Below are 21174 nucleotides of genomic sequence, written 5' to 3' on the forward strand. Positions count from 1 at the left end.
CACATCCCTCTTTTAGTGAACAGTGATTATGGGTGGATTATAATGGGGGCAGAGGGAGAATTCTGAGTGTTCGGATGATGGTGATTTTTTTTTTTCAAATAAAAGAAAAACAGGAAAGAGAAAAAAGAGATTCCTATACCCCAAAACAGATTTTGAAGGACTTTACCTGCATTAAACTGATATGACCTGGGAAACCATTCAGGAAAACGCTTTAAAAAAATAGGAATCACGTTGTCTGCCAGTGTGAAAACCCACAATATGCAGGATTCCAATTTCAACCTCATTTTAATGCGACCATAAAGATCTAGCCTGACGGTGGAACTCTGCAAAGCTGAGGCAGCTAACAAACACTAACCACCGTGGTTCCTATGAACAGGGAACCCAGATCACAACACGGCCCCAGAGGGAGGGTGAATTCAATGAGTAAGGTTAAACAGGTGGGGGGGGGTGGGGTACTCACCTGAAACGGGTAAAGTGCAGACTGTTATCTGGAGATGTAAGTGTATGTTCTGGAGGGAGAACGGGTCTCATTCTGGGCACTGGGAGGCACATTTAAGAAATCCCAAATCAAAATAGTGTCATCATGGGAGCTGCTGATGATCTGAAATTCATCAAACTGTAGCCGAAACACACGTCCAGAATGTTCCTGTGAAATGTAACAACTTGCTGAGTAAAATGAGACCTTTACAGTCCCTCATCTCTCACTATCAGTGATCTGGTACAGGCTAGAAATGCAGCTACTTATCCCTGCTGCCTAACCAATGTTCCAGAGCTTACTGAGCCTTGTCCCTCACGCCAGGAGCAACTACTTTGGCTTTTCCTTCTAAGCCTTTTCTTTGAATTAATCTCTATATCTGAGATCCTGGCTCACTTATATGTCAAAGAAGAAAAACTATGTGCTCACTTCACCAAAGATCTTGGAAAGGTAAAAAACATTATTAAATACCCATGCTTGATACGCTGTAAAAAGCAGAGCCAGAAGGTAACGTTTTTAACAGTACCAAGAGGATCTATCTCAACCACAGCCAAAATCAAAATTAATGGTGAAAGAGAAGCATTCTCATTAAAATCAAGAAAACAAGAATGGCCCTAACCATAGTGCTGCATGCTCTAATCACTTTAAGAAGCAAAGAAACAGGAATAAAAGGTAAAGCTACTGAAAATAGGAACAATCTAGCACTATTTTTAAACAACTGTCTCCTCATTAATGTAACAAAAGCAACCAGACTATTAGAAATAATGAGCCTGCCAAAGTTGCTAAAGCAAGATAACATATAAAAGTAAAATATTTTTATATGCCAAAGCAATAATCCAGAATACAGAAATTCCATCATAATACAAACATGTGGCTGTATTATAAAAATACAATGTAGCCAGATACCCATATTATGAAATCTCCCAAATCTATAGGAAGGAAATACTTTGTGCTCTATGAGGTAACCAATCCATCTACATATGAGGACTCCTGCTTTCACATTTTAAGTTGTGTTCATGGTCCTTAGGAAAGAGCTCACTGTAATGTAAATGTCAATTATGCTCTGATTTTGGCTAACCAAAAGGAACAAAACTGTGCATTTCCCTGAAGGCACACTGTGAGGTACACAACCCTTCTGGGGTACACCTAGGCAGGGCTATCTGCAGGTTGCCCTCCCCCCAGCACAAGAACCGCTGCCCTTTCAATAGATTACATACCACCAACGTGCGCAAACACAAAGTACTTGCTGGGGCTCGAGGGTCAAGAGCAGCTTGTAAGTCCCAAACTTTAATTTTCCTAGAAAAGAAAAATTGCCATTGGTAGAAAAATTAGTATTTTATATACTGTCAAGCACTTCCTTGGCTCAGTGGGTTAAAGCCTCTGCGTTTGGTTCAGGTCATGATCCCAGGGTCCTGGGATTGAGGCCTGCATCGGGCTCTCTGCTCAGTGGGGAGCCTGCTTTCTCCTCTCTCTCTGCCTGCCTCTCTGCCTACTTGTGATATGTCTGTCAAATAAATAAATGAAAATCTTTAAAAACAAAACAAAACAAAACTGATCTCGCTCTTCCCACATATTTAAAAAAAAAAATAAAAGCAAATGGAGAACAAGCTTACATTTTTACAAGTTATTTAAACCAACTATACTTGATTTGGGAAAAAATAAGGACCTCCACATTCTCAGAATTGCTAAACTGTGAAGAAATATTTTTTAAGGGAGACAAGAAAACAACTTCAGGCTATCTAAAACCAGTTCCTGACTTGATAATCTATGTCACCAAATTCATTCCTCAGGGGGCTCTCTGGAGCTGAGTAGGTGCTGCTGACAGAAGCTAGGGCTCTCTGTGAAATTCCAAGGATACCTTTCTTCAAACTAAGCAAATGCTGGAAGTTAATAATAGGAGCATACACAGACCAACTAGTCCCTTAGTGAAGTATACATAAGGTCACCTTGAAAGGTTTACTGCTGCCATTTGCTCATTTAAAAAGTCATAAGGCTTTTTAAAGAGTATTTGTTCAATTAGCCAAAAGGGGAAAGGAAATGTATCATTGTGTGCACACACACACACATAGCTGGCTTAATTTAGGGCTAAGGCAAAGAACTGAATTCTTGCACAACTTAAGCTACTCCCACAGTTTACAATAATGGTTAAAGGTGTAAGCACAGGAGTTCCAGAGGCTCTGCTACTGCAGGAGTCAGGGCAAGACCACTCATCCTTCTGGGCCCAAGGGCCTGGACATGATCAGGCAGTATAGTGACATCTGCCATCTGTTACACGGAAAGGATCTAACACAGAGTCGGCAAGTATCTGGCTGCTGAATATACAGTGCTCATTTTCCCTCTAGATACAGTGACAGCGGTGCACTGAAAAATCTGAAATACATACCCATCGTAGGCCCCACTGACAATCCTCTTATTATCAAACCGGATACATCGGACCAATTCTTCGTGTCCCTCTAGGACTCTTAAACAGGCACCACATTCGATATCCCATAGCCTGGAAAGTAAAACAGATCTCTGTGAAACAACCTCCCATACATGATTCACACTCTCCTTGAGTTCCTCTTACCTGTCCCATATGTGATTTTCACGTTCCTGGACTTGTTTCTATCTCACTCCCAGCCCAAACTATCCACGTAGAAAGATATGTCTGTACATTTGTACCATCTGTGTATTTTAAAGCACTAATCTGTGGGGGCGGCAGGCTGGCTCAGTTGGAAGAACATCTGACTCTTGACCTCAGGGTAGTGAGCTCGAGCCCCACATTGCGTGTAGAGATTACTTCAGTAAATAAATAAAAACCTTAAAAAAAAAGGACTAATTTGGATAGAAGCCTTACTTACTGTATTTTCTTTCATTCAGTTTTTTAAATCATACACATGTATTATTATTTAAATAAGATCAAGAGGTAAGAAAACTTCCATTGTATTTAGTTCCTGGGTACTCTCTTGATATCTGAATTGATGAAACCATAGAGCCAAATGGTCTAACAAGGACTTTCCTTGAGGAGACAGGGATTGCAGGCAGTAAGGAAGAAAAGGCATGTACGTGGGTGGGTCAGGGAGGACATGGTATGTATAGCCGGAAGATTAGGCTTCCACCCCAGACACTTCTGGCCTGGAGTCCGTGAGGCCCACTGAAGTTAGAACCAGTGGACCAGTATGGTGGTCTCCCTCTCCAGATGAGGCTTAGGGACACCCCTTCCTACATAATTCTGCATACTAGCGTTTGTCCAGTTTAGGAGGTCAAAGTGGGAGCCTCTCATTAGGTATATGAAGTGTCTCAGAAATATAAGCCCAGAGACTACATCCTGCCTTTTTCTTGGTGTATGATTTATTCTGAAGACTGAGATTTTTTCTATTACTGATTTTCTACACTCTGCAAAAAGAAAGCCTAGCAAACTAACGTGTGCAAAAACAAAGTCGGCAAATTAATTCCGTAACCAGCTTTTCTCAGCCTCTCCACCAGTGGCTCTTACCATCCGCCCCAGGAATATTTTAGCACAGCTACCCTCACCAAATATTCTCATCAGTGCCAGTGACGACGGCTTCTCTAATCCACTGTGAACAAAGCCATTCAGCACTGCCACTAACTCCAAAGGGGTCCCCTCCCTGGCGGAAACATGCAGTGTTATTCTGTAAAACCTCAGAGAGTCCAGTGAGAAAGTTAAGGACTGTCTACTCCAGAAAGAGTTAAGTAATACAAAGTGCCAAGATTCAGGATCTCACTTGACTTTTATAATACCTTAAAACTTAAAATGATAAAAGAAAACCCACAGCAGTATCAGCTCTATTGTTGTGGTCTCATTCCCTCCTTCCTTCTTTCTTTTAAAAATTATCTTGAAACCAATCTTTATTTTGCCCCAACATTAAAAAATTTGATTATAAAAAAGCTACTGGTGTATGTTAGCACAATGGGAAAACGACTAAGAACTGGTAAACAGATACTGAAGGGAAGTTCTTACTAAATACAAGGATAGTCATATTTATTAGAAAGTGAGGTCACTGAGTGTTGGAAGGAAGAAAGGGAGATAAAACATAAGACAAGACAGGAGTAGGTGATTCTGCAGCACAGGCTTTGCATGAGACAGATAGATAAAGTACGCTCCTCCCAGCTGTTAGCGAGGGAGACAGGAAAAGTAGAGAGTCAGGACAGAGTGTCCTCTGTTCTGACGGGCTCTGGTATTAAGGGTGCTTGGGTGGAGGAGGTTCTAAAACACATGTTTTGGGGGAATCAGTTTACCTGCTTCAGTCTGCAGAGCCCAAGAGATTAATAAAGGTTTCTTTTATTTGAAGTATCTATCTCCAAAGGCTCAGTCTTTCAAATGTCAGGGCCAGGAGAGGAGTCAAAAGTATGGCAAAAATTGGCCTGTCCTGTCAGCACACCAACTTCTACCCACCTTATGGTATTATCTGATGATCCACTAACAACCAGCCGATCCCTGTACTGGAGACAGGCGATGCCTCGCTTGTGTCCATTCAGAGTACGAACAAATTCACAGGTACTTGTGCTCCAGACCTGTAGAACACATCAGCAATATTTTAAGAATAAATACAGAAAAGTCCCCTCAGAATACATCTTTTTTTAAAAAAATAAGAGCGTCTAAGAATGACCAAAATACTTGACTATAAAATATGGTACGGAGGCTGGGGGACAGATTGGCCAGCAAACAGTTTTCTTGGCTGCGGAGTGATGAAACAGGAACGAAACACAGAGGGAAGCTGTGAAATCTCCAAACCTTGAGATATTCACAAAGAGAACATCTCCTGGATGGTTCAGACATTCACTTGCCTAGAAGGAAGAGTGTGGGCCAGATTTTATGTTTTCATGCCAGCTGACATGTCAAATCCAATGTAACTGATGTGAAAAAGTTTCACCTTTCACATCCTCCTCTTTTCCAGCATAGTTCCTTGAACAGCTCCATTTGTTTTGACACATCACTCCTAATATTATGTATGTGGAATAAATAATCTCTCTTTTGTGAAACCATCTGCAAGACTTAGATGTTCACAGACACACTTAATATATTACAAGCCAAATAAGGAGACGCAAAGCAACCAAAGTGCCCTGAATTATTTTACCAGCTGCATTTGTAGTTGAGTAGGATAACTAGATATCCACATGCGGAAGAATGAAGTCGGACCCCTAACTCACACGATACACAGAAAGTTTAATTCAGAATGGATCAAAGGCCTAAACGTGAGAGCTGAAACTATGAAATTCTCAGAAGAAAACATAGGAGTAAATCTTTGTGATCCTGGATTAGGCAATGGTTTCTTAGACATGACAACAAAAGTGTAAGCAACAAAAGACAAAATTGATAAACTGACTTCATCAAAATTAAAGTCATTTGTGTTTCAAAGAACACCATCAAGAACATGAAAAGAGAACTCACGGGATGGAAGAGAATATTTGCAGACCATTTACCTGGTAAGGGACTTGTAACCAGAATATATAAAGAACTTTTACAACTAAACAATAAAAAAACCAAAACAATCCAATTTTTAGTGAAGGATTTAAATAAATGTTGCTCCAAAGAAGATAAAAATGGCCACAAAGGACTGAAAAGATGCTCAATATAATCAGTCACTAGAGAAAAGGAAACCAAAACCAGAGAGACCATTGCACGACCACTAGGATGGCTACAATAAAAAAGACAGACAATAATAGGTGCTGACAAGGATATGGAGACACCCTCCAGGCTGATGTTATGCAACAGCTGTTTTGTAAAAAGGCCCAAACCCTCTCGACTTCCAAGCGGTGACTTTGTTCCAATTGGTGTGACTGAGCAGCGCGTGAATGACTACATACAAACCCTACTTGTCCAGCTTCCAGACCACTCCATCTAGTTTGATGCCACCTTTGTGAATTGTGAGGCTAGCAAGTAGACTCTAGAATGCTAACGAGTGCTGCTCCTAAAAAAGGTTTTCTGAACCAAATCGAAACACTCACACATTGCTGGTGGGATTTTAAAATGGTACAGCCACTTTGGAAACAAGTTTGGCAGTTTCTCAAAATGTGAAACCCAGAGTTACCTTCCTAGAGAACTAAGAATGCATGTCCGTGCAAAAGCTTGCACATATGCTTATGGCAGCACTATTTGTAACAAATAAAAAGTGCAAACCATCAAGAAGTCCATCAACTGACAAGTGGACAAACAGAACGTGGCACATCCACAATGGAATTTCCTTCAGTCATTAGAATGAATGACATACTGATACATGCTACAATATTCATGGGTGAACCATGAAAACACTCTACTAAGTGCAAAAAGCCAGACAGAAAAGGTCACATATTGTATGACTACATTAATATGAAATGGGGGAGAGGCAAATCCATGGACAAAAAGTAGATGAGTGATTGCCAGGGACCAGGAGAAGAGAACAGGGGCTGACTGTCAACAGGTATGAGGTTTTTACAGAGGGCAAAGAAAATGTTCTGAAACTAGTGATGGCTAATGCTATGACTATACTAAAGGCTACTGGATCGCATGCTTTAAAGGGTAAATCTTATGGTACATGAATTATATCTCAATAAAGTTGTTATAAAAACAGAAGCTAAAATTTAAAAAAGTTAATATGGATACTGCAATCAGTGCATCTACCACATCCCATGAACCGCCCTAGACTACAGCCATTCGTCTCATGCCAGCTACCCACCACACGCTGAGCTTCCCAATGGCAGGTATGCCTTATACATTACTCTATCTCCAGCACCCAGCCCAGGGTCTATGGCATGGCAGGTTCTCCAAATTAAGTGAATAATGACCAAATCGAATCCCAGCTCTGCCACTAACTCGCTGTGTCGTCTCCAGCCCAGTTCTCTACTCTCCGAGGCCCTTTGTAAAACAAAGGCTGTACCTGCCTCAAAAGAGTGCCGGAAAGATGGAGTGACATTAGCAATGAAAAGCTCCTAGCACCCACTACATGTGCCACAAGTTAGTTCTCTTTCCCTTCAAAATGTGACCAACAGTGTCGCTTCATGCAATAGAGGGCTCCTCTGTACCCTGGACCCATGACCCTTTCCTCTGACCTTGCCTGTGATTCCAGAAGCACAAGGGATCAAGCACAAATGGAAGAGAACAGAGATTCTGCCAGGTACCAGCTTGGTAAAAGCCACCTCTACTTTCCCTGTATTCTAATAGGGACACGAATAAGGAGAGTTATGACTGAAGACACTCACTTTGATGGTTCTGTCACCAGAGGCAGACACAATGTATTTATCATCAAAGTCTACTACATTGACAGCAGCACGATGGCCAACCAGGACACGGCGTAAAGTGATATCGGTGGCAGAAGCCATGTCCCACACAGCGATGGAGCGGTCCTTGGAACAGGTCACCATCAGTCCATTGCTGAAGCGTAAGTGCAGTACAGCCTCATTGTGGTGGATCAGCGTGTTGAGAACTTCACCCGTGTTCACATCCCAGACTCTGCATGAGAACAGAAAAGCCCAATGTGGCACTGTTAAGACAACCAGGAAAAGAGGCTAGCATGTGTGCCCTGCGCCCATACTTAGTAGTAGGCTGGGGAGGTGTCAAGCTTCACTTGTATTTGGTGACTAGGATCTGACACCTAAGATCGTGCTTAAAAGGAAGCCCCAGAAGCAATTATTCTATCTGCTGAGAAGTACTGAGAGCGTTTCAAGAAAGGAAGGCCAATACTGGCTCTGCCCAGGTTTAGGTTTATTTAGCATCAAGTATTCAGGCACAGCGCTTGTAAGCTCATGTTGAGGACAACAAAATGAGTCTTTAAGGAGATGGGCTCTGCAGGGAGTCTTAGGTGACCGGGGGAAGGCAGTGTGGTAGCTGGGGAATCGAGGACCTTCCCAACTTAAGGTTCTTCTTGACCTTTGACAGACCACTGAGTCTCTAATTTATCTACTGCAAACTAGAGGCTGTAGGTCAGGACATCTTATCAATTTCCACACTCATCTACTTACCCAACTGCTTTATGAACAAAGCCAGCATCCAACTGGGGACATCCACGACCTACAGGGCTCTCGGAGGCAGCCCTCTTTTGCTATAGCTTTTCTGTAAACCCCATCTCCCAAGAGTACAAGTTCACACAGAGCAAAGGAGGAAAGACGCAGGCTTATAAGGCAAAAGTAGCGGCCTAGAAGCACTGAGTCCGAGAAAAGATACTAAGCATGTTGGCAACTTTTCTGGAGCATGGTCTTCCAGGAGAAAGTGAACCTAATACTAGGTCATGTGCTTTTATACAAAAGTACACTGCCATCTCTGTAACACACAGCAATGAGAATAGGACCTACTTAATGAAAGTTAGCTTTCCAGCCTACTTTGTTCAAATAAACCGACATCTAAAGTGGTTTTGAAATACAGCATACAAAAACATACACAAAGTATGTGTGCGCTTATGCCAGAAAAGGGTGCAATCTCATTCTTCTCCTGGAAGACATGTAAGTTCAGTGAAGCCAAATCACTCACCTCACTGTAGAGTCTGAAGAACCAGTCACAATGACACGTTCATCATACTGGAGACAAAGGACAGAGCCAGTATGTCCTGTTAACACTTTCAAGCATTCCAAGCTGGTTTTATCCCAAATCTATTGAGACAAGATCAACATAGTATATCACAGTCTGATAAATGTGTTTGTCTCTGAACCATAAAACAGACCTGTGTTATAATAAATAAGAGGAGTTAAACTTCAAACAGGTGGAAAATGACAAAAAGGGAAGAGGCAATATTGAATATTTTCCAAAACAGATGTACTATTTTGCTTACTTTGTCCCTCTAAAAACTGTACTCATTATATTTAACAGACTTATAAAGGGAATTTTTAAATTCTGAAAAGAGATGGCTCACCCTCTGGAAAACAGTGTGACACTATCTATTAGGAACCTTCAAAAATGTACATCCCTAACCCATTATGTTTATTTACAAAAATTTTAAAATAAAAAAATCTTTGACATTTCAGAAAAATGTCAAAGTAAACTATGAAAAGTTTTTAATGACAGAACAGAATGTTTTAGTAATGTTTTTTAAAAACTAGAATAAAAGCCATCTATATAGTGAAATAACCAATATGTATACTAAAAAAAGAAAAACAGAGAAGAAAATGTTAATAATAATTGATTTTGTTCTCTGAGTGCTCTTTTTCTCCCTTCTTTTAATCTTTCCAATATTCTCCAAGTTTTCAATACTGTCCCCATACAATGGCGGATGGGAAATAATTATTTTTTAAAGATTGGATTATTAAAAATAGATTGTATGGACCTATTTCTTCCCTTGTAAAATAATACAAACATGATTTACAGTGTCTCTCAAGTTTACTGCACATAGCCAAGATGTAACAAGTGCTGCAGACATTTAACTTTCTACAATAGCAAGGGCTTGTTTCTAATTTCTGACCTATTAGAACCAGTTATTTTGAAAGAGTGATTAGTAGGGTCCAACTCTTGGTATCAACTCAGTTCTTGATCTCAGGATCATGGGTCTGAGCCCCACATTGAGCTCCGTACCCAATGTGGAGCCTACTTAAAAAAAACAAAAACAACTTTTTTTGAAAGAGTGTTTAGTGATCCAGGCTTGGTATAGAATGAAGTACAAAAGGTTTCCAACCACTGGTCTAGATAATCTCTCTAAATCACAACTGTGTTCTACTATTTACATCTTATAAATCAAATGCATGCCTATTTTAAATTAAACATGGTAGCCTCTATAAAAGAATTCTTCAGAAAGACATGCCCTATAAATGAAATGTAACCCCATGGGCAGTCTATACTTGGATAAGGTCCTTATAAACCATTTCTATCTATTCCTTAAAGGATAACTGCCAAAATTATTACTAACTAACCTGTAGCCACAGGTTGTCAGGGCTATCAATATGTATTACATAAAAATAGAGTTCTGTGATCAAATATGTCTTGGAAGTTGGGAAACACTGGATGTCTCTACTGTGGAATTTCTCAGAGCCTTTCTATGCTACTCTATCCTATGAATTTCTACGAAGGAGGTATATCACGCAGTCAACTTGAGGAAAGACCAATAGAAATTATGCAGAAAAGATGGCGGCGGGGAGTTTGGAGAAAATGTAAGACAATAGCAAAAGATCCAGTATTTATGCAATTAGAGTCTCAGAAGGAGACAGAAAGAAAATGGTACAGAAAAAAATATGTGGGGAAAAAAAAGGCCAAAGGCTTTTAAAATTTGGTGAATGAAAGACATACATTTACGGAGTCAAAAAGCTCCATGAAAGACTTCCTAGAGATGACATCAAAAGCATAACCCATCAAAGAAAAAAATGGTACGTGACACTTCATCAAAATCAAAATCTTCTGCTCTGTGAAAGACATCCTTGAAAAAATGAAAAGATAAGACTGGAAGAAAATACTTGTAAAACAGATCTTAAAAAAGGACTTGTGTCCAGAATATGCAAAGAACTCTTAGGATGCAATAATATGAAAACAAAGAAGCCATTTTAAAAATGGACAAAGAGGGGCACCTGGGTGGCTCAGTGGGTTAAGCCTCTGCCTTCGGCTCAGGTCATGATCTCAGGGTCCTGGGTGCATCGGGCTCTGCTCAACAGGGAGCCTACTTCCCCCTCTCCCTCTGCCTGCCTCTCTGACTACTTGTGATCTCTCTCTGTCAAATAAATAAAATTTAATGTAAACTGGGGAAATGTACATTTAAACCAAAAACAGGTGTAAGTGCAGTAAGTGTATTAGAATGGTAAATATCAAAGGAAAAAAATTGAGAATACCAAGGGCTACCAAACTTGCATAAAAAGGGAGCTCTCACACATTGGTAACAGGAATATAAAATGGTATTGCCACTTTGAAAACCAGTTTGGCCATTTCTTAGCAGGGAATACATATACTTACCATGAATCAACAATACCAATCCTATAATTTTACTCAAGTGAACTGAAAACGTATATTTTCACAAAAATTTGCATACACATTTATAGTGGTTTTATTCTGTAATTGTGAAAACCGGAAACATGGATGTCCTTCAACAGGTAGATGCATAAGCACATGCAGGTACACCCATAAAGTGGGTTACTACTAGACAGCAAAAAGGAATCAACTATTGCTAAATGATGAGTCTCAAATGCACCACGCTAAGTATAAGAAGCCAGACTCAAAAGGCTACATACTGTGTGAGTCCATTTATACTATATTCTATATAGTATATATATATATATATATATACTATATACACAGTATATATATATGGTATATTCTATATATATATATATATATATATATATATTCTATATATTATATATTATATTCTCTCCAAAAGGCAAAATTACAGGTGCAGGAAAAAAAGATTTTTTTTTTTTTTAAAGATTTTATTTATTTATTTGACAGAGATCACAAGCAGGCAGAGAGGCGGGCAGAGAGAGAGGAGGAAGCAGGCCCCCGGCTGAGCAGAGAGCGCGATGCGGGCCCAGGACTCTGAGATCATGACCTGAGCCCAAGGCAGCGGCTTAACCCACTGAGCCACCCAGGTGCCCCAGGAAAAAAAGATTTTAAAAAAAGGTCAGCGCCTAGGGGAAAGAATTAAACACAAAGGGGCTGAATAAGGGAACTTTTGAGGACAATGGAACTGTTTTATATCTTGATTTTCTGTCATGATTAACTCAATTCTTTGTGCTTGTCAAAACTCATAAAACTTTACACCAAAAAGAGCGAATTTTCCTGTATGTAAATTATAACTTAAAAAAAAAAACAGTTAAAAAAACCCCACATGTTTTCTTAAATATGAGAAAATAAGCTACAAACAGTGTAAAACAAAATCTGTCAGATCAGCTGCCAAACATTAAACATGGAGAAATGATCCAGTTTATCTACTATTGAAAAGTGAATTAAAACATACAAATATAAATTGCTCTATCATTCTTTTGTACTATCAACTGAGCCTTTTCAGAACCCATAAAAGGTAATGACTGTGATTTACAGGCAAGTAAGCAACACTTCCACAAGCTAGCAAAGTCAGCAAGAGTGCTGTGATACTGAGATATTTTCAATGTGTACCTAAACACAGAATACAGAATGTGAATGTGCTTAGAGAAGGATAAGAAGTGAGACAATCCAGGGGTCTGGTGTTAGTACAGGGAAATACTCTGGCTCTAGTTTTTCAGAACCACACTGACAGCTGCCAAGATGGAGTGGAATAGATAAAAATACAATCTGGAGTAAACGGAGAGATTCGATGATCTAGTGTCTAACACATAACCACAATTCTAAAAATAAAACATACAAAATACAGTCATTCACCTTAATAGAATTATCTCGTAGGCCACTGATAATTTTTTCATCATCATACTGTAAACAGTAGACACCTTTACTATTTTCAGAGCGGCACTGAATCCTCTGCAAGTTGTGTCGTCCACACCGCCAGTTAGATTCTATAGTCTGTGGAGGGAAAAGGAGGAAACAGACGAGTTTTTGTGAATCAACTATTCTATTAGCTTCAGACTTTAGTGCTGCTTCCAGGAACAGCATACCAGATACCCCATTTTGGTCTGCATAACTGTCTGTGGATAGGAATCATGTTCTTTTCCAAGTAAGACATTAGCCCAACAGTGTTTTTTCTCAAACACTCCCCTGACTGTCTGGCAACCGTGATAGGATTTCCAATGAGTTTGAGTTGGGTTTAAAAAAAAAAAATGGCCTAGACAGAACTCATTATGTTTAAAGAATGCTCTTTGCACCCAAAATATACAAATAAACAGTAACTCACGGGGTCACTCTTTAATGCCAATTAAAATATCTGTCAAAAGACCACCACCAACATTAAGCATATACTGACAATCTATGTATCTATTCAAAGCAGTGTCTTCATCATCGAGAAAAGATCTTGAATAAACATTACATGCCAACTACTACAGAAAGAATTTTATTTCATAACTACTTTTAATCTTCTACCACACTGAAAGGTCCTTTAGAATAAGAATGGCACATTTCCACCCTGGATTCTCATTCTTTCATCATTCCTGCAACATTTACCGAGATGCTATGTTATTCCCCAATACTGACCATACTAAGCACTAGGGATGAAGAAACAGAATGCATACCGCTTTCAAGGAAGCTACCACTCAAGGGACACAGGTATCTGGAACTGGATATACTCTAAACATGTTTATTTGGCTAAACGATCCACACATTAAACTTGGAAGGATGTTCTTAGTTCCCTTTTACAAACATGGAAAGAGTTTAATTTCCTGAGGCCACAAAACTAGTAGCTGGATGAGCTGGAAATCATACCCAGTTCATACTGACGCGGAGTCCATGTTTTCCACTAAAATATGCAGTGTCTATAAAGAAGTATAGTCCTAGCTACTGAGGCAGTGAACACAGAGCATAAGATCAGTAACAATTCCAGATAAAATGTGAGTGCCAAATGAGTGATTAAAATTCTAAGTGCTGTAGGACACCTACCGAGATAAACAGTATTATGGTTTCACACTAGTGGGCAAAGTTTGTTTGTTTTTTTTTTATTAAAGATTCTTTCTTTCCTTCTTTCTTTATCAGACAGAGAGACAGAGAGCACAAGCAGCCAGAGGCAGAGAGAGAAGCAGACTCCCCGCTGAGCAAGGAGCCCAATGTGGGACTCGATCCCAGGACCCCGGGATCATGACCTGAGCCAAAGGGAGCCGCTTAACCAACTGAGCCACCAGGCTCCCCACTAGTGGGAAAAGTTTAATGAGAAGGTGGGTCATACCCAGAGCACTTGAAGACCTGACCTTGGTAGTGGATATGAGGCATTTTGAGGATCAAAGGACACAATATTTCTACGAAGAACAACCAAAGTGCAAACTCCAAATGCTGGAAATTAGGGAACAAACCGTTTGGACTAAAATAACTGGTTACACCTGAGTTCAGAATATGGTTCGAAAGATTATCTCTGAGTAGTTAATTATCCAAGTAGCTAAAAATTTAATTAGTTGCTTGCTGAAGAAAGGTGACATATCTCATCTTCATTCATGATTAAGCACTTAAGTTACCAGCTCTGCTGACATCTAACAAATTATATTTCCTCTTATGTTGAAGGTGGTATGCTTCTGTATGCTCTAAAATGTTAAAATCTACTGAATGTTTTGTGCCAGGTACTGTTATGTGTTTTAACATTTTATAGCTAATTTAATCATCACAACTCTGCAGCCGATAGTACCATCCTCGCTTCACAGAAAAAGAAATGGAAGGCTGGCAGTGGTGATATACATATGCCAAAAAAGGAAAATGTTTCATCATCTGTGGCTTTTGTACTTAACACACAGGAGCCTGGAAATCTAGTCCCTGCCCTCAAAGAGCTCCTATGTACAACCCTGAGAGAGGGCAGGACCACATTATTTCCAACACCCACCGGGATGAAGGTGGGGCCATGGAGACGCCAGGAGCGAGAGAATGCTCATCTGCCCATCTGCTACCGAGACAGAGCTTCTCAGGCAGCGTCATCATTTCTAGTAAGTCTGTAAAATGTGAGAAATAAAAGCACATTCCAAAATCCCCCCAAAATTAATTCACCCCATCTCTGCTACCGCTACCGACATAGGTAACAGATAGTTATGCATAAGCAACTTTTTGAAAAGGGGTCCAGAAAAAAGGACTTCCTTAAACTGAATTCAATGCTTAAAGTCATTTAGAGAACTAACATATTTTTAGATAGTTGCCTAAGCCACCTCACAAGTTAAGCATACCAGGAAAACAGTGACTTACGAGACAGTTGTATTCTAAGTCTTATTCGTGGCCAGAGACCCCTGGCCGTGGTTACTGATGTTTGGGCCACACCCTACAAGGGCTCAAAGTTGCTGCAGAATGCATGACTCCATATAAACCCAAAGTATTACAAAGCTGACTCTGTAATATATCTTACATATACATATCAGGTTATTTTTAAAATTCATGTAGCTGTTTTTAATTATAAAACAATTGCTTTAAGATATTACTGAAGTAGCTCTTATATGTTTCAATGCAAAGGAAAAGTATACTGACTATCCTATCACATGGGAGACAGAAAAAAAATAATTTAATGTAAAAAGTGAAAGTGGAGGAATCCCCATAACAAAAAGAATTTCCCCCTCTCCTGGAAATGTTTTCTAGAACTGGGTGACTTGATTACCGTCTTTTACTAGACCTAAAAACCTAAATATACAGCAGAAAGGACTGAAGATGAGCTGGGCTGAAGCAGTGGTCAGCCTGGGGTAAACACACTCCCTGAGAGTCCCAGGGAGTCTGGGAAGAGACCACCACCTGATGTGAAAGGCTGAGCCATACCCTTGTTCTCTGGCCCTCCAACAAGCAGCAGAGGCTAGGACCTCTCAAAAGCTCTGCTAGATAATAGGCTCTTGTTCTAAGCTGAATGGAAGTTAAGAAATAGGAAATGGCTTAGCTTCTCAACTTCAGAAAAGAGACTAATTTTCTAAAATACAATTCTGAATTTTAAAAGAAAAGAGCTGCCAGATAATTCTTGATGGTTCATTTTAGGAAGATCCCACTTAGGGCTGTGTTAAAAAAATTATTAGGTTCCTGAATCCCAAACACAAACACATAGTTTGTTTCAAAAATGCCAGGAAAGGGACACTAAACCAGCTCAGGGAGGTGATCGTTCTGCTGCACACCAATCTCACGTAATGCCCGACTTCACTCTTCTCAATTCCCCAGGCCACCCACAAAAGAAAGTGGCACTTGCTGCTGGCTGAGCCTGCCCGAAATACTACCTACTACCACCATATTTAATGACCTCAACTCTTACTAGAATGCTTATAAGCCAGGTCTTTTCAAAATACATACATACATACTGGGCCTTTAAAAATGGAAGGCAGGGGCACTGGGTGGCTCAGTGGGTTAAAGCCTCTGCTTTCAGCTCGGGTCATGATCCAGGGTCCTGGGATCAAGCCCCGCATCGGGCTCTCTGCTCAGCGGGGGGCCTGCTTTCCTTCCTCTCTCTGCCTGCCTCTCTGCCTACTTGTGATCTGTCAAATAAATAAAAATGGAAGGCAGCCCACTGTGGTATAGAAAATACCTAAGTCAGTTAGCAGCTTTGGCAAATGAGCTGGGACAGTCTGAGCTGCAGTTTCCTCCTCTGTAAAAATGGGAAAATAGCATCTACTTCCTCAAAACTGATGTAAGGATCAAATAAGATTACACATGTAAATGCTCATCACAGTGCCTCAAATGATATCAGTGATGCTCTCCCTTGTTTGCAGAGAACACGGACCAAAAGGAGTAGGCCGTGACCAAAAAAATCTTCTCACCGAAATGTCAGGAATGGCTGTCTCGGTCTAGGCTGATATTTAATGCTGCGAGCCCTGAGCCCTCCCTAACCATTCCCAGGAAGAGGCTAAGCCTTTCAGTGCAATTCAACTATGAACTCCAGTGGCAGGGATACAGGGCATACACAGGTGCACCTCTTTAATTATGCAGATACCTGCCATTTCACTTAGACATCGTGGGCTACGGCTACTGTTAGAGGAATATTTCGTGTTTTTGAGAACTTGTAAAATCCCCTTACCCTGTGCAAATTTTCAAAATACTGGGAAAGTAGCCATGATACACAGAGTATACAGCGGCATTTAAATTGGCAATAGAGTGAAAACAGATGTCTGAGTATGGAGGAATAACATTATTTTTAGAAGCCTAAACACAACTGGGTGGGTGGGCAAGTCTCAGCATTTTCTGGTCAGGACAATATTAATATCAAGTTTGCAAACCACAAAAAAGCTCCCCACTTTCCCTGAATAAAATGTGGTTTATTAAAAGGTGCGATACAACACAACATCATCTTACCAGTGGTCTATTCCAAGGAGAGTGCTTCAAAGACTTGAATCCAGTGAATAAAAAGAGGGTAAAAACCTATTCCATGAAAGAGTTTGCCACTACTCTAAGATGGCAACAGAAAAAAATCCAAATTCAAGACATAGAATTCTGACTGACTGGAGTCTATTATAGTAACTTCCATCTCACTCCTGAAAGATGCCTGGGAGTGGGGGAGGGCTGGTAGAATGAAAAGAGCATGAGCTTTGGACTAAGAATCTGTTTTGAAAATTTGAGGGTTAGATTAAATCACTGTAGCAAAGTACCTAATAGTAAGCTCACCAGTAACAGGAAGAAGAACTGAGACTCTAGATAGTAGAGGAAACATGGCTGCTTCCTTTAGGAATGTGCCTCGGGTTTTCCAGGAATTCCTTCTCACCTCAGAGGTACTCTAAACCCTCTCTTCTCTCTGTGTGGCAAGAACACCCATGAAAGATGAGCCTTTGCAGAAAGCGAAGAATACTTATTTATTCTCCCCAGACTTCATCTTTCACATCTTCATTTCCTGAATAATGGGGATTGGCCTCACTGAGCTAGATTCTCTTCTTTTTTCTTAAAAATTAGCCAATTTCTAGTAAGTTAAAGTGAAAAGGAAAGTCATCTGTTCATCAAAGTCAAATCTGGGAATGGACAGATGAGAGGAGCGAGTACATAAAACAGAGCAGTCAAAGCACAGCAAGAAAAAGAAAGAAAAAGGTTTGTCAACTGGCAGCTTTGCAAAGCCCACGGGAACCACAAGGAGACTGCAGCTGTGTATGGGCAACTAGGAAGAGGGGCACAAATATCCACTTAGCACTCAGGCTGTAATTTATCTTTTGGCATTGTGCTTAAAACCCTTTAAAGTACTACCTTTCCCATAACTGGAACTAAAACAGGCCAATTAATCTTATCTTAACTCGCACCCTTTTTTCAAGGATGTTAAGTACTCACACCATTGGGAAAGATGAGAAGAGCACCTTGCAAAGTCCACAGGCATGCAACAACATACCTCTTTCTCCTTCACTTCTTGGATTTTCCAACTTTGAAAATGATAAACAACAACACTAAGCCTAAAGCTAGACAGGTCTCAGTTAAATTCCCATCTCTTCTCTTAGTCTTAGTTTCCCCTTATTACAGATGGGGATAATATGTACCTTGTAAGAATTAAATGCAATAATCTATGTAAATCACCCAACCCAGTTCATAGTATACTACAAAGGCTCAAAAGTGGGTACAGTAATTATTATATTCTGCCTAAAAGTTTCATACCAGCCATAAGGTCAAGAGCCAAGCCCCTGAGTCTCCATTTGTTTGATCCACAGATCACCGATACAACTCTCTACATGTGCATCTGCCCTAGACAGAGTAAAACATACTCCCGAAACAGAGGTAAAGATCTCTATTTTGATGAGGTACCAGTAATCCATAATACAGAAAGTTGTACTAAGTACAGAAGAATATAAGGTTGATCACAGACTCTGTTACTCACTAGCTATGTGATCTGGGGCAGGCTATTTAAACTTGTTGAGTGTCTCAGTTTCCGTAAATTTAAATAAGACCATGGCCTACCTTTCAAGGTATCTTTCAGAGTTAAATGAAAAAGTATATTATAAAATGCTTCACAAAGAATCTAGCACAAGTGAACACTCTAATATGTGTGACACATTATCTTTTATTATTACTACTATTAGTGAATATACCAAAGTATAAAACATTATCCCTTACACTAAGAGATCTAGCCCACAAAAATCTGGAGGAGACTCTTGTGGCCAACCAGTGGGTTTTCCCAAACCACAGTTTAAGAATCACCGGGTAGACCACCATGATGTAGAGGTTTTGCATCAAATGGGGTTTTCCCCCACAGCTCCATTACCCTCACATCTGCCTCCTCCACTAACTTTAAAGTATTATTTCAGCCTGAGGAAATGGTTATGGTAGGTAGTGTCACATACTATCATGCTCCAGAATACTGAGTTCATACTATCGATTAAAACAGCACTCATGAGGATTAAATAAAATACCCTATGTCACCAAAACCTTTAACCTGATCAAAGTTCTTCCAGAGTTCTCATTTATTAATATTGACTTTAAACATCGTCCTTCTCATAACAAAGGACTTCTAAAATTATTCAAGGAAATTTAGAGGTACTCTGTAAAGAATAGTTGGAGGAAAAAAGCAAAAAGTAATATAGTTTCTAATATATATGCACAAGCAATATCTGAGAACAACTATCTTGGAGTAAGAGACAGTCCCTCTCCCCTGAAACACACACACGCACACACACCCCTCTCAACGTAAGATTCAAGTTAACACTGTGTCTCAGCTCCTACACTATAGGAGCAATTTATTCTAAGTTTTGAGCTGCCAATGGATCAATGAATTCCTAAACTTTATGATTTGTCAGGCAGAAGTTTTCTATTATTTAGCTTTCCCTAAGAGATTACTTTACAGTTCATTTTAGGGAGCTGTATACTCAAGACAAGGGTTTGTGTTTTAAATATGATATTCCAGTCACACTGAGATTTACCATTAGCCTAATGATTCCATCAGTTCACATCTGTCTTAAAGGGGGAAAAGGGGACTCCCCAAAAGGCGCATGTTTCTCCAATAATGAATTTTGGCACAATAACTTTTATGTCCATCACCTGGAGGAGAGGATTACTTCACATTTGGGAAACTGAGTATAACTTTATGGGTGATACAGCACTGCCTAGCATAGGCTAAGCCTTTCACCAAGGAGGAAATAGTGAAGTAACTGAGACCTGCCATGAACACATGTGAAAGAGTTAATGAGAAATGCCTGTGCATGTCTTTCCTGGTTCAAGGAAAAGGGCTAAATAATAAAACTGAACTAATTAGAACACATGAATAATATCAAACATCTCCAATGTTTCTCATCAAGTTTACAGAGTTTTACTGGTCTGGTGAAGTTACACTCACATCCAAAATCCAGGAGCATAATTTGCTCTATAAAACCCACTTAACTATTGCTTAGAATCATATTTGAGTCACTTTTATGAAAAAAGTTATGGGAAATTTACAGAGGAAGCCGAGACTATGCCTTCTCCAGTTCCCTTGAGATGGCTGAAGAATGTAAAAGTGCTGACCTGAAAAACCGTGCCTTGGATTTTGGAAAATTTATCAAATTAGAATAAAAAGCTGACTTTGGGTTCAGGTTTTAATTAACTGACAACCTCACAGGCGTAATTCATGTTTCAGGAAAGAGAGATCATTTTTACTAAAAGGTATTATCTACTCTGAAGAATGGCTGCAGATTATACACCGATTATGACATATTTGATTCAAGAGTTCAACTTAAAAAAATTACTAGCTCCATGTTTTTAGATCAAAAAACACTCTAAGGCAACATAAAAAGTTGAGAACAAGACACAAAGAGTCCATAAAACAGATAAATCATTAAGTTACCTCTATATCCTGGATAATCTTTGGGTATAATGACCTATAAAATGAATTGGGAGGGCCATCTGTAGGTCTGTTCTTAAACAGGTACTGATCCCTGGCAAATAAAAACAAACAGATGTTACATTTTTGCACATAAAAGGGTGAATTTTATTTAAACATGGTGCTTACAAAGATACTGTATCTTTCAAGACTTTTGACTTGCACTGAACTTTAACAGTTCAAAAGCAGGGTTTCTGACCGTTAAAAATCACACGTTAGACACAAGCATACTTTCATTTCCAGCTCCGTATCATAATCCTGGCCTTTTATTTCCTGAACACCCAACACATATTAATATAGCCTTCCGTTCTTTAAGTTAATAAAAAATGCTAATGTAACTTTGTGAAAAACCTTACTTGATACACATCAAAATTCCTCCCTTGAAGAATACACAGCCCTAACCCTTACTCACATAGCGACCTGTACTTCCACCTGTAACACTCTCTGTGCTAACTGGACCAGGTTACATGGATGTAC

The 21174-nt window shown here is 39.7% G+C and overlaps 1 protein-coding gene across 7 annotated transcripts in view; it reads right to left on the bottom strand.

Moving 5' to 3' along the window:
• The window catches only part of FBXW11 (F-box and WD repeat domain containing 11), a 121900-nt gene that overhangs the window by 8372 nt on the left and 92354 nt on the right, over positions 1 to 21174 (bottom strand). For all 7 annotated transcript variants that reach the window (XM_059417356.1, XM_059417362.1, XM_059417360.1 and 4 more), the window contains 8 exons: positions 20662 to 20752; positions 12717 to 12854; positions 8919 to 9037; positions 7655 to 7904; positions 4872 to 4990; positions 2859 to 2969; positions 1693 to 1771; positions 461 to 646 (listed from right to left, as the gene is read on the bottom strand). In XM_059417356.1, the coding sequence (XP_059273339.1) occupies positions 485 to 646; positions 1693 to 1771; positions 2859 to 2969; positions 4872 to 4990; positions 7655 to 7904; positions 8919 to 9037; positions 12717 to 12854; positions 20662 to 20752 (1069 nt within the window). In that variant the 3' untranslated portion in view covers positions 461 to 484. The remainder of the gene's footprint in view (positions 1 to 460; positions 647 to 1692; positions 1772 to 2858; positions 2970 to 4871; positions 4991 to 7654; positions 7905 to 8918; positions 9038 to 12716; positions 12855 to 20661; positions 20753 to 21174) is intronic.

The sequence above is a fragment of the Mustela nigripes genome, chromosome 12, assembly GCF_022355385.1.
Source record: "Mustela nigripes isolate SB6536 chromosome 12, MUSNIG.SB6536, whole genome shotgun sequence".
NCBI classification, from domain to species: Eukaryota; Metazoa; Chordata; class Mammalia; order Carnivora; family Mustelidae; genus Mustela; species Mustela nigripes.